Genomic DNA, 12,273 nt, shown 5'->3' on the forward strand with positions numbered 1-12,273 from the left:
TGAGGAATTATCTAGATCAGATTGCCCTGTGGGCTTGTTTGTGGGATGTTGTCTTGTTATTTGATGTAGGAAGACCCAGCCCAATGTAGGTGGCACCATTCCCTAGGCAGGGCGTCGCAAGCTATATAAGACAGGAGAAAGCGACATGAGACAGCGTGTAGGATCCATACATTTATTCTCTCTCTGCTTTTAACTGTTACCATTTAAGTTCCAGCCTCAACCTCCCCACAATAATGAATTGTAGCTTGAAACTCTAAGCCAAATAAACTCCTCTCCTGGGTGACTTTTTTGTCAATGTATTTTATCACAGCAACAGAAATGAAATGAGGGTAGATATGAAGGCAAAGAGAGCCAGTCTGAGGGGAAGGGACTGCGGCCCTAGCTCAGGACAAGGCTTTGCTCCACCTAAGATACGCTCTGGTCTTTAATAGCTTATGGCTGGTGACCAACCCTGAGGCAACAGCACCAGAAAGTTGCTCTGACTGTAGCATTTGGGAACCAGACCCTATCATCCCCAAAGTATTTCCCTCACTCTCTGTCTTCCTGCCAGAAACTCTTGATTCTTCCTTTGCCATATTCACATTCCCTGGTTTCCTAGAAAGAAGATGGGCTCTCGGAGCAATGGGTCCCTCTGTAGTACCGCCTTCTACTCCCTCTCTCTCCTCTGCACTCAAGGCTTTGCCAAGGAACTTCAAAAGCCTCCCATAGTCAGGCTATGGGCTCTGAGCCTGCGATGTGCCTCTCCATTTCAGCATTCTGCACTGTACTGCACACCCCCTAACAAAGACACAAGAAACCACAGCTTCCAAATAGTCTTCCCTTCAGTTCCCCACAGCTCTTCCCAGCAAGGGATGGGGTTGCTTGCACACAGCATGCGTTGTGTAGCATGGGATGCTAGGAGTTTCTGGGAATCCCTGTGGCTCACAGTTACCTGGGCATTTGTACAGCTTCCTGGCTTGAGCTATATCTCCCTGACTGAGCCGCACACGTTGGCCAATGGTTGGCCTGACGCCATTGTCGTCTCGACGGGGGAGGATGGTGTCTAAGAAAACTCCTCTACAGGGAGAAAAAAGAGAGAGAGAAAGAAAAGTCAAGGCTGCCAGGCTGTGTGCGAGGAGACTCCCAGTCTTCATTCATTTCTTGGTGACCCATCAACATTCCTGTCCCCATCACTTGCCACCCCCTCCCCCTGCTGTTATGACTGAGTGGTTTCTTTCACTCAGGCTGCCTTAGAGCATTCCACCCCATCGGCTGCCTACTCATTTCCCAATGGGAAGGCAACTGCCGATTTGAAAACTATACCCTAGTCTAGTAGTCTGAAGCCTGCCTTACTCAGTGGAAGTACGGAGCACTTCCACGAAGCCCTCGACAGGCCCTCACCGTGGGGCCATCATGTTGCACAAACCAGGGACCACCATCCAGAGGTCACGGTGTGAGTGGCACCCCCTGGAGTTGTGCACTAGGCAGTACTTTGTTTAGATAAGTCTTGGAGCTGCTTCAGGAAGAGCCTGGGAACTGGCCCGGCAGCTAAATCAAGAGCAACAGGGGTCATCCAAGGATGTCTGGCTGTATAGTCCTATGCCAGGCCTGACTCTGCCATGTAGATTAACTTGAGAAGCCCCTTTCTTTCTTTGAATCTTTCTGAGCCTCAGTTTACTCCTCTGTACAGTAGGAGATTGGCTGGTTGCTTGTGATGGCCCCTCCTAGCCCTAGCACCTTATTCTTACTTGTGTGACTAAGATCTAAAACGTCAGGGGTATTTCTAAAGCACAAGAGGACCCCCAGATGTCTAGCTGAGCCCTGACCTAGTCATACCTCACTGCAGAATCTGAACCCCCTCCTCTGCCTGCAGACCCTCTATCTGGGCCTGTCCTACACATTGTCCCGCCTCCAAGTATCATGTGTTCCTTCCTTAACCAACTTCCTGAAAAGCATTGTCTCCGTTCCTTTCTGATGTTGAGCTTTCATTCACTCTTGACTCCAGTTGGTATCTAAGGAGACCAGTGGCGATCACGTGTCCCTCCAGTGGGGTCCTCTCAGTCTTCGTCTGTCTCTCAATCTGTGGAAGCTGTCAGCAGTGCCTCTTCCCTCACTGTCCTCTCCCGGTCCCCAGGCATTGCTGTGAGAACTGGGAGAGAGCAACCACTTCTACGTCCTGCTTGGATGATGCCCCTGCCTCTGCTCTCTCTGCACGTGACACTACTGAAGAGTTTTAACTACCCACAGAGAATTGTTTCCGTTTCAGAATCATCTAGTAGACCCCCATACCTGGCACCACCTCCCTGAGCTGTACCATGGGCAGAGATCCTACCCTAAATTTGGCTCACGGCTGAATTGATCCCACCCTTTGCTTGTCCCCTGGCCTTTGTCTCTGTAGACTGGATCTGAAAGTGCTCTCAGCTCCTCTCTGTTCCTCAGTCTCTCCTTGTGAAACCAGTGACCACGTTCTGTCCAGTGTACCTTGTAGGTATCCCGTTAGCCCAGGCCCTCCTCCTGGCTCCCAGACCACTGTCTGAACCCATGTGATCGGCAGGCACTTCTTTCCGAATGTTCTCCAGAAGCTTCCAGACTGTGTCCCTCTCTGTGGCAGCCTCCTGTGCTCCAGTCCTATAGTGCTGCAAGGTGGCCACCCCAGCAAGCAGGGATAGCTGTGTGCTCAGGACTCCCCCACTTGGCTGTCTGGGCCCTTTGCTCGTGACTTCTGACTTCCTCTCCAGCCATGCCGCTTGTTATCTCCTTCTAGGTCCCAAACAAACCCCTGCACACACTGTCCTCTCCCCAGGCTACCCACACCCGCTGTTTTGCCTACTCAGAGACTCCTATTCATTCTCCGGATCCCCATCATCTATCCCTCCCTCTTAAAACCCGTTGGGACCCTTTCTACCCCTCCCATCTGGTGTTGCCATATTCGCTTGATTAGTTTTCTGTCATATCTTTTTTTTTTTAATGTGTTGTTGATATTTTCTCCTCTGCCAAAAGTAAGTTTCTCAAGACTGGATTTCTCCTTTCTGTCCTTACAGATTGAGGGAGGATTAAAAAAAAAAAAGCCACAAGCCCCACCTACATCTTTAATTAAATTATGCAGCCACAATCAGGAACTATTTTCAAAGAATTTCACAAAATAGTTATTTACATCCATAAGAATCAGCTAAAATGTACACAGCCTAGCTATTAGATGTTCTGTGTGTGTGTGTGTGTGTGTGTGTGTGTGTGTGTGTGTGTGTATCTCTGTCTCTCTCTCCAGCTCTGTCTCTCTCTCTCCAGCTCTATGTTCTCTCAAATCCGCCGCCACACTGGATAATACACATCTTCATTTCTCTCTGCTTACATCACCTTGTTATCTTTTTGGCTGTGAAATGCTTGTTTTTCTCAGTCACACTCCCAGCACACTTTCTCTCCAGTGAGCAAAAGAGAATCCAGATCATCTGCAGAGGTCCTTTGCGGCTTGGTATGCCCAACAGTTAACCCTCCGCCCTGACTTTCTCTGAGTCTCGTGTCCTCATCTTCCAGAGTCCCCCCAAGACACTTCAGTGACACCCCTCTTCTCCCCTCCTCACACCAGGTTTGAAATCCTAAATCATGACTCCTAAGACAACTGAAATTCTGAATCCAGTTACCTGATACTTGACAGAGAGACACTTCTGCCCTAACAAAGGACATGGTACCCTGTGACAGCTCCCCTAAAGCAGGAAGTTTGCAGCAAAACCCAAATATCCACATGTTGTATAAGGAACAGCCTGGGCTTAGCCGGCGACCGGCAAAGCCACCAGTAGGCCTGGCATGTTTAGACCATGTTCTCTCCTCCACTATTCTTAGGGCCTCCCTATGTGCCAGACCCCTCCTGTCATTTCATCTTCACAAGACCCAGGGAGCCAGGTCTACGGTTGCTAGGCTCCCTGAATGACTCGGTGCGCGGACAGAGCTAGAAGAGGAGAGCCAGCCCCAGGACCTAGGCAGGCCTGAACCCTTCTGCCAGCCATCTTCATCTTTCTGTCTAGTGTGTCCCTCTGCTCAGGGAACAATAGGCTTCTGTGCACAGTGAGTGGTGGCTTGAGACAAAAGCAGCAGGTTGGACACCGGCACACACCAGTCTTTGGAGCTAAGTCATCAATGCAGTTCCCCGAGTTACTGACAGGCCACTGGATTCCGGAGACCATCCACTCCCAGAGCCACCCTGTATGGAGCGCTGTAGTAATGCTCCTTTGCCCTTTCTGGGTAGACAGTGCCCAGCATTGACTTCAGGCTAAACTGGCAAGGGTTGACAGATGCCTTAGGGGATAAAATTGTCAGCTCTGAGTTTTCCAAACAAAGACATCCCTGTGATAGAACTGTCTCCTCGCTTCCTGGACCTGTGCCCAGCAAAACTTCTAAGGACACCACTCCCCACCGCCTGGGTCCAACCAAGGGGAAAAGGAGAAGAAAGGCAATAAAACCAGAGGGGACAGAGCTGGAAGGAGACAGCTCAGGTCGTAAAGAGACCAGAGACTGTGTTTCCCATCAGCAGGAAGGGCTTTATCCCACAGGCTTGCGTTCTGCAGGCGTTCAGTGTTCTTTCACGAGCTAAAAGGCAAGAAGGTACAGTGCAGCCCCAGGGGAGAAACAACCAAGAGAAACAAGTTGCAGTTAGGAAGTGGAGAAGCCTTTGACAAAACGCCAAAAAAAAAAAAAAAAAAAAAAAAAAAAAAAAGCCCGCCAGGGAAGAGCCCATGGTACAAAACAGCTTTCTAAAACTCCATACAGAAAACCATCACAAATGCAATGCAGGCATCCACCTGCAGCATAACGTGTTTGTGGGGTGGGGGAAATTCCAAGTTCTGGGGCCAGAGTTGATAAGAGGGCTGGGGTAGATGGTTAAAATAACGTACCTCACCTCTTAATGGTGACATCCCTTTGGAAGGCAGAGTTGCTGTTTCTCCCCTTAAGAGGCAGAGTGTACTTCTTCACTTCACCTGATTCTGGCCTTCTGGGTTGCTCTGACCGATGGGATGTGAGAGAGGTGATGCCATGCAGGTTCAGAGCCTGGCCTTTTAGAGGCTGGCAGCTACCCAGGCTGCCTTCCAACGGCCCCGAGTCCTCAAGCAGAGAAGGGCCTGGCCAAATCTACTGAAGGGTGAGGGGTCATGGGAAGGGGGACCATGGGCTATGGCCAGTTGGTAGTGAGTGTTAAGTGTGTGACTGGCCATCTTTGACTCCCCAGCCTGATCAAGCTGAGTGTGAGTGGCCCTGGGCAAGACCACAGAAGAATGAGCTGGACAGACCCACAGTTAAAAAACAAAAGAAAACAAACAAACAAAAAAAAACCCAGTAAGATGTGGTTTAAAAGCCTAAGTTTGGCAGGGAAATTATGCAGCAATAGGTATTGTAGCAGTAACAGAAGTCTGCCTCGGGGAAGCCGCTCAGCGCCAGCTGCCCATCATGTCCCGGTACTGTTCCTTGCCAATCTCCCTCCTAGGTGCTTCGGATGAGGTGTGATTATTTCATGGGTTTGGCCCAAAGTTTTCCTCTGGTCTGTGCTGATAAGATGGCTCACGCTGACTTTGGAGTTAGAAAAGGTTCCCTCCAGAGGGGCAGAAGCGGTGGGATTATGAGCTAGAGATCACAGGAGGGGAAAAGATATTTAGGAAAAAAGAAAGTTAGGAAAAACAGGATGAGCCTCTGCTTGGCCTCTGGCTCCAGAACGTAGTGCAGTGGGTGGCAAAGAGCCAGTGAGAGGAAGGTGGCTTTGTTCCTACAGCTCTACATGCCCTGCATAGGAGAGACTTAGTCTCCCTCCTGGAGAGGAGCAACCACCACATTTGTGAGCATGTGCAAAGACTTAGAAAGAACAACAGACAGGATTTTCCTCACCCGTTCCTCTGAGATGCGGCTCTCTGGGCCTCTTTGACCTCACACAGTCACTTATAAACTTAACAAAAATCTATTGGATATCTAGTATGTGTCGGCACTCTACTGGATGGTACACACTGGATGAGAACCAGACAGTGCTGTGCCCAAGGATCTCAGTCTGCCAGGGGAGAAGGAATGTAGCAGATGAACAGAGAGACAGCTCAACTGTCAAAAGCTAGTGTGGTGGTTTGAAAGAAATTGGCCCCCAAGGGGACTGGCACTATTAGGAGGTGTGGCCTTGTTGGGGTAGGTGTGGTCTTGTTAAAAGAAGTGTGTCACTATGGAGGTGAACTTTGAGATCTCATATATGCTCAAACCACAACCAGTGGGACAGATCACTTCCTGTTGCTTGAGAGTCAAGATGTAGGACTCTCAGCTACTTCTCCAGCACCATGTTGCATGCCACCATGTCATACCATGATGATAATGGACTAAACCTCTGAAACTATAAACCAACCCAGTTAAACATTTTCCTTCATAAGAGTTCCCATGGTCATGGTGTCTCTTCACAGCAAAAGAAACTCTAGCTAAGATAGCAAGGCACACAACCAAAAATTATAAAGTGATATAAAGAGTTATGGAAGCTACCAAAATAAGACCCAAGACACAAGCTTCTCAGTTGGGCCAATGTGATGTGTCCTTGACAACATTGATACTATCTCTACCTACCATCTCATAAGCCCCTGGTTAATGAGTGGCACTAGGTCATTCCCTGAATGTTTTCCAAGCTAGGTCTCGGCCCAGTCCCAGCACCTGCATTCTCACCCACCTCTCTGATCTAGGGTTAGGCTTTCCTCCTGCCCACTCCACAGGCTTGTTGGGACTTGCTCCCTCTTCTAGCTGTCTTCAACTATCAACTTGACATAGACTAGAGTCATCTGAGAGAATTGTCTAAATCAAATTGGTTGGTGGGCATGCCTGTAAGGACTGTGTTGATTGTTAATTGATGTAGGTGGACACAGTCCACTGTGGGTGGCACTATTCCCTGGGAAGGTAACCCTGGGCTGTTATAAGAAAGCTAGCTAGGGAGTTGGAGAGATGGCTCAGTAGTTCAGAGAACTTGCTGGTCTTTCAGAAGACTGAGATTTGGTTCCCAGTACCTACATGGTAGCAACATCAGTCTATAATTCTAGTTTTAGGGGATCCAATGCCCTCTCTGGCCTCTGAGGGTACCAAGAATGGGTGTGGTACACTTAGATACATGCAGGCAAATCATGCATATGTATGAAATAAAAGTACATAAATCGAGAGAGAGAGAGAGAGAGAGAGAGAGAGAGAGAGAGAGAGAGAGAGAGAGAGAGAGAACAGACAAAGCAAGCATGGTCCTATGGTGTGAGCCAGAAAGCAGTGTTCCTCTATGGTTTCCTCTTCAAGTTCCTGCTCTGACTTCCCTCAGTGATGCACTATGATCTGGAAGTATAAGATGAAATAAATCTATTCCTTCTAAGTTGCTTTTGGTTAGAGTATTTTATCACAGCAACATAAAGAAAATCAGACCACCACTCAACCCCAGAATGGACCTCTCAAATCTAGTTTACTGGTCTAGGAGAGGAAGTTCTTTCACTTCAGATTTCCTGTGTGGCAATGCACAGGGTCACCTGTCAACTCCACACTCACCTACCCTAGACTAAGAGATTGCTGCACAGAGGCTGGAGCTAGAAAGGGCTCAGGGAGCAGCTGGGCTTCCCATCTTATAAGGAGACTGTCTGAGACTCTGAATTGTGCAGCACCCTCTGGTTAGGGGGCTGGGATCCCTGCTTGGGTGCAACAGGCAGGTCAGAACTGAAGCAGACTAGTGGCCAAGGAACTTGGGATTTACTGGTCTGGTAACCTCATGGAGAGGTTGCCTTGCCCAAGAACCAAAGAGCTCTCAGTGGTCAGTTTCCTGTCCAGAGCCAACACTCCCAGGCCAATGGCTCCCTTTAACCCTGACACATGGAGACTCAGGAAATGACCTGGTTTTCCTCTTTGCTTTGCCTACTAGAAAACACAAGCAGGATTTGCTGTCCATGCTGACAAAACCTTCACATCCTACTGACATGTATTCTGAGCATTGAATTTATTCCAGACTTCAACACAGCTCTCTGTCTTCACACCTAACCCTTGTTGTCGTGTGTGTGTGTGTGTGTGTGTGTGTGTGTGTGTGTGTGTGTGTGTGTGTGTGTGTGTGTTGGAAACCATCTTGGACCTTTCTAGGAGGAAGGATTAGATAAATGAACAGACAGATGTTAAGGGGATGCTTAACAGCCAAGAAGATAAAAATATTTGTGGTGTTTCTTTTTACTTTTAAGTGTTTCCTTAAGGTCTGGGAAGACCTATCAGCTGGGATTACTGGGGATGCTCCTCTCTGCACAGAACACTTATGTGATCTAGATGCAAGAGCAGTATGGAGAATACTTAACATCTCCAAGCCACACACATGGGACAGACCCCAAGAGTGCCTGAGGTAAATAGCAGGTCCACCCTTCTCTGGTGAATAATACCATTCCCTGAGACTGAAAGCAGGGAACCTGCCTCCTTGTTCTCACTATGATCTGGGCACCTGTGCTTTCTCAAGATGGCTAGATGTTAGTTTTCTTTGTCTCTAAAAAGAACCCATGATTTACAGCCATTCATTCTCTGACACGCCTGGTTTCCAATAAACAGCCTCTTCTAGGACAATGGCAAGCACTTTCTGATTTGTTTAGGATGTGTATTACAGATGCCCCTGCCCAATGGGAATTTTACAAAAAGCCTCTAGGTTATCCTCCCAGATGACCTCTCCATAATTTCTTTTCCAGTTTGCTCCTTGTGACATGAGGGCATGATGGAATGCCAGCTTCACAACAGGGCTCAATCCTATTAGCAAGAACATGATTAGATTGTATTTCACTGCAGCCCAGAGGCCACTGTATTTCAAGGATGGACAGGCCAGCCATGGAAGGAGCATGCCGAGACCTGCTCACTCTCCACAGACCTTAGGACTCCTCAGACCCAAGCCTGAGGCAGGTGCAATAAAAACAGGTGGTCCTACCTTGAGAAGGTGTTCCTGGCATAATGCATGATGCTGTCGAAGTCATAGGTCTCTCCCAAAGAGCTCACCTCACCGGCTTCCATTTTTAAGAAATTGTACTCCTGACCTGTGACACAGCACTCTGTTAAGGACTATGGAAATAAGGCACTACCCAAAAGGAAGCTGCGGGGAGAAGGAGGGCCCAGGCAATTTCCCAGAGCTTGTGTTGTCTGAGTGGCCAGATAACAGGATGTGTGGGCTTAGGGTGGTTGTATGTAATAGACTTTGAAACATTGGGCAAGCCCTGTGTTCTCTCTGCCCCACTAGCCAACACCCCTCCCCAAATGCCACTTGAAACTTCCAACTCTGCTTGCAGATAGATTAGCACTCTGTCTACTTGTCCAAAATATTTCATTTAAAAGGAACACCCCCCCCCCCCGCAAAAGAAATTTCTGATCTTGCAATGTGAAGAAACAAGAAAATAAATCAGAAGGTTGAATCCCAAATGTTTGTGGTTTAAAGCAACCTGGGGAGCTTGGTTGAGGATGTTCTTGCCTCATAACCATGATAACTTGAGTTCGAGTCCCGGAACCCATGTAAAAAAGCTGGCTTGGTGGCACATGATTGTAGCTCTAACCTTGGGGACAGAGATGTGTGGATCCCTAGGGCTTACTGGCCATCCTAGCCTCCTTGGCAAGCTCAAGGGTACTGAGAAACCTTGTCTCAAAAAAATAATACGAAAAGGCCCTGAGGAGTAACATCCAAGGTTGTTCTCTGGCTTCCACATGCCACAAACATGTGAACACACATGTACACTTACATACCACAAAGCAGATTTAAGGCAACTATGTTACTCAGCTAGCTACTTTCGTATTCAATATTGACTTTTTGGTTGTAGTTTTTTGTGTGTGTTTCTTTGAGGCAAGGTCTTATTAGTTGACTGAGATGGATTTGAATTCACTCTAAGTTTAGGCTAGCCTCCAACTTGTGATCCTCCTACCTTAATTGCCCTAGCGCATGGCTTATAAGCAAGTACTACCTCACCAGGCTCCAATGCAAACTTTTACATCAAATCATCTGACATGAATAAATGCATACATGTTTGATCTGTGCATGCTGTCTGCCTTGGGGCAGAATGCTTCTAGGCCAGGTACTATTTTTCACATGCATTTGTATCTTGGTGCATTGCAGTTTCAAAGGCTCCATTGCGTGGCAAAAGAGACTCAGGAAAGCAAAGAGAGCTCCTCTTTTGGCTAACCAGCCCTTACACTGCTTAGGAACTTGGATTGGATTTCATTTTCCTTTACAACATGAAGAACCATGGTTTCTATTCCGTTATAAGCCACACTCTTCAGGAGATATGTTCTCAGGAAGGCTGCAGGTGGTAGGATTCATATCAAGCACCTACAAAGTTAGGTCACTACTTCCAGTTAGCTACAAGCCTCCTCCCACTGTCCCCTAGCCTGTGGCTGTCCCAACCTTGATGGTTTCTGGACTCCACTCATGATCCCTTACCTGGCTGGATGTTTTCTCTGATGATGGTGACATGCTGGTCTCGGTCTGGCCGAGTGTGTTCATGCCAGAACCCAACCACGTGGCCCAGCTCGTGCGCCACAATGCCGAACTTGTCACAGTTTTTCCCAATGGATATGGCCTGTGGGCCTCCTCCTCGGCGTCCCACGTAGGAGCAACAGCTGGGAGATCGAAATACGGAGATTAGTGGGCTTGAGGATACTAAAGGAGAGAGGCAAGCCCTGTCCCACTTCATCTTGCCACCCAGGGTGTAAAGGCGTATTTAAAAAAAAGAAAGAGAGAGAGAGAGAGAGAGAGAGAGAGAGAGAGAGAGAGAGAGAGAGAGAGAGAGAGAGAGAGAGAGAGAATTTCAGAGGTGGAAGCATTTTCATTGTCTAACTCCCCCGCAACAAGACCACCATTTCCCTCAAACGCATCTCCGCCTTTTGGTGATCACAGATCCCATTTAGAACCTGAAGATAGAAATGACCTTCCTACCCAGAATGAAGCATGCCCACACCCATCTCTCTCCTAAGTTGTGTGTTCTTGGGACCTTCTTTGAGGACAAAAAGAGACAAGAAGTAGGTGGCTGAGTTCCAGAAAGGGTGCCCCTGGATGCCACCACTGCTAGTGACCTTAGTGAGAGTCTATACTGGGCACAGTTATTTTTTTTTTCAAAAAATACTTACTCGTTATTCCTAATATGCTGGTTTTATGAGAGTTTTATTACTGTTTTGTTGGTGGTGTGTTTGGGGAGGGATAATGTGTGTGTGTGTGTGTGTGTGTGTGTGTGTGTGTGTGTGTGTGTGTGTGTGTGGTGAGAGTGTGAGGGTGTGCAAACCCTTGCACATACATGGGTTTAACAGAGAATGAAGTGGGTTCTAGAAATTCAAGCTTAGATCCTCAAGCTCCCAGGGAAAGCACTCTTGCACACTGAGGTATCTCTCCAGCCCTTTTGTATTATTGTTCAACTATGTAGCCTAGGGTAGCCTAGAACTCATTATGTAGCCCAGGCTGACCTTAAATTCTTAATACCACAGTCTCATCTTCTGGAGTGCTGGGATAACAGATGTATGCCACTGCACCAGACTTATCAGACTATTTCAATAAAGATTAAAAAAAGAATCAAAATCAAAAAGAAATCAAAGGTGCTGGAGAGATGGCTCAGTGCTCAAGAGCACTTGCTGCTCTTCTAGAGGGCCTGAGTTCAGTTCCCAGCCTCCAGGCTGGCATCTCAGTTGCCTGTGATGTCAGCTTCCAGGAATCTGATGCTCTCTTCTGGACTCTGAAGACACCAGGCCTTCATGAGGGGCACATTGTACATGCAGGCAAAACACTCATACACCTAAGACAAATCATTTTTAAAAAGGAATTAAAACATTCAATTATCCCATCACCCACACATTATCTATTGAGCATGTAAACATACATGTCCATGTTGCAAAAGACTTTCACTCCTACATCCAATCCTTATCCAAAAACAACAAAAAAGTTATATTTTCCCATTATACAAATCTACCAGACAAGCATGAATAAAGAACATGTTGAACTTTTCACTCATTTTGTGATCAGTCACCTTAGTGGAGTCTCTTAGGTTTTAAATTTCTCAGTTGACTTTCTGGGTTTCCAGGCACATGGTCACATTAACTCTCAGTAATGCAACCTTGGCTTTGTTCCCGCCAATCTTCACAGTGTTGAGTTCACTCTCCAGTCTAGGCATATTAGCATTTCCAGAGCAGTGTTAAATAATTGTGGAGATTGGAAATCTCTTTGAATTATCCCTGATTCTAACAGAAATACTTCTAGGAGCAATATGTTCTCAAGCATACATAAAATATACACATAGGGATATAAAGCTATCTCCATACATGAAAACACACACA

The 12,273-nt window shown here is 47.3% G+C and overlaps 1 protein-coding gene across 1 annotated transcript in view; it reads right to left on the reverse strand.

Annotated features, from left to right (window-relative positions):
* Tll2 (tolloid like 2) overlaps positions 1 to 12,273 on the reverse strand; it is a 114,466-nt gene that overhangs the window by 36,315 nt on the left and 65,878 nt on the right. The window contains exons 6-8 of the mRNA XM_006992415.4: positions 10,394 to 10,572; positions 8,900 to 9,005; positions 932 to 1,056 (exon numbers count right to left, since the gene is read on the reverse strand). Coding sequence (XP_006992477.2) covers positions 932 to 1,056; positions 8,900 to 9,005; positions 10,394 to 10,572 — 410 coding nt within the window. The remainder of the gene's footprint in view (positions 1 to 931; positions 1,057 to 8,899; positions 9,006 to 10,393; positions 10,573 to 12,273) is intronic.

The sequence above is a fragment of the Peromyscus maniculatus genome, chromosome 1 (genome assembly GCF_049852395.1).
Source record: "Peromyscus maniculatus bairdii isolate BWxNUB_F1_BW_parent chromosome 1, HU_Pman_BW_mat_3.1, whole genome shotgun sequence".
Classification (NCBI taxonomy): domain Eukaryota; kingdom Metazoa; phylum Chordata; class Mammalia; order Rodentia; family Cricetidae; genus Peromyscus; species Peromyscus maniculatus.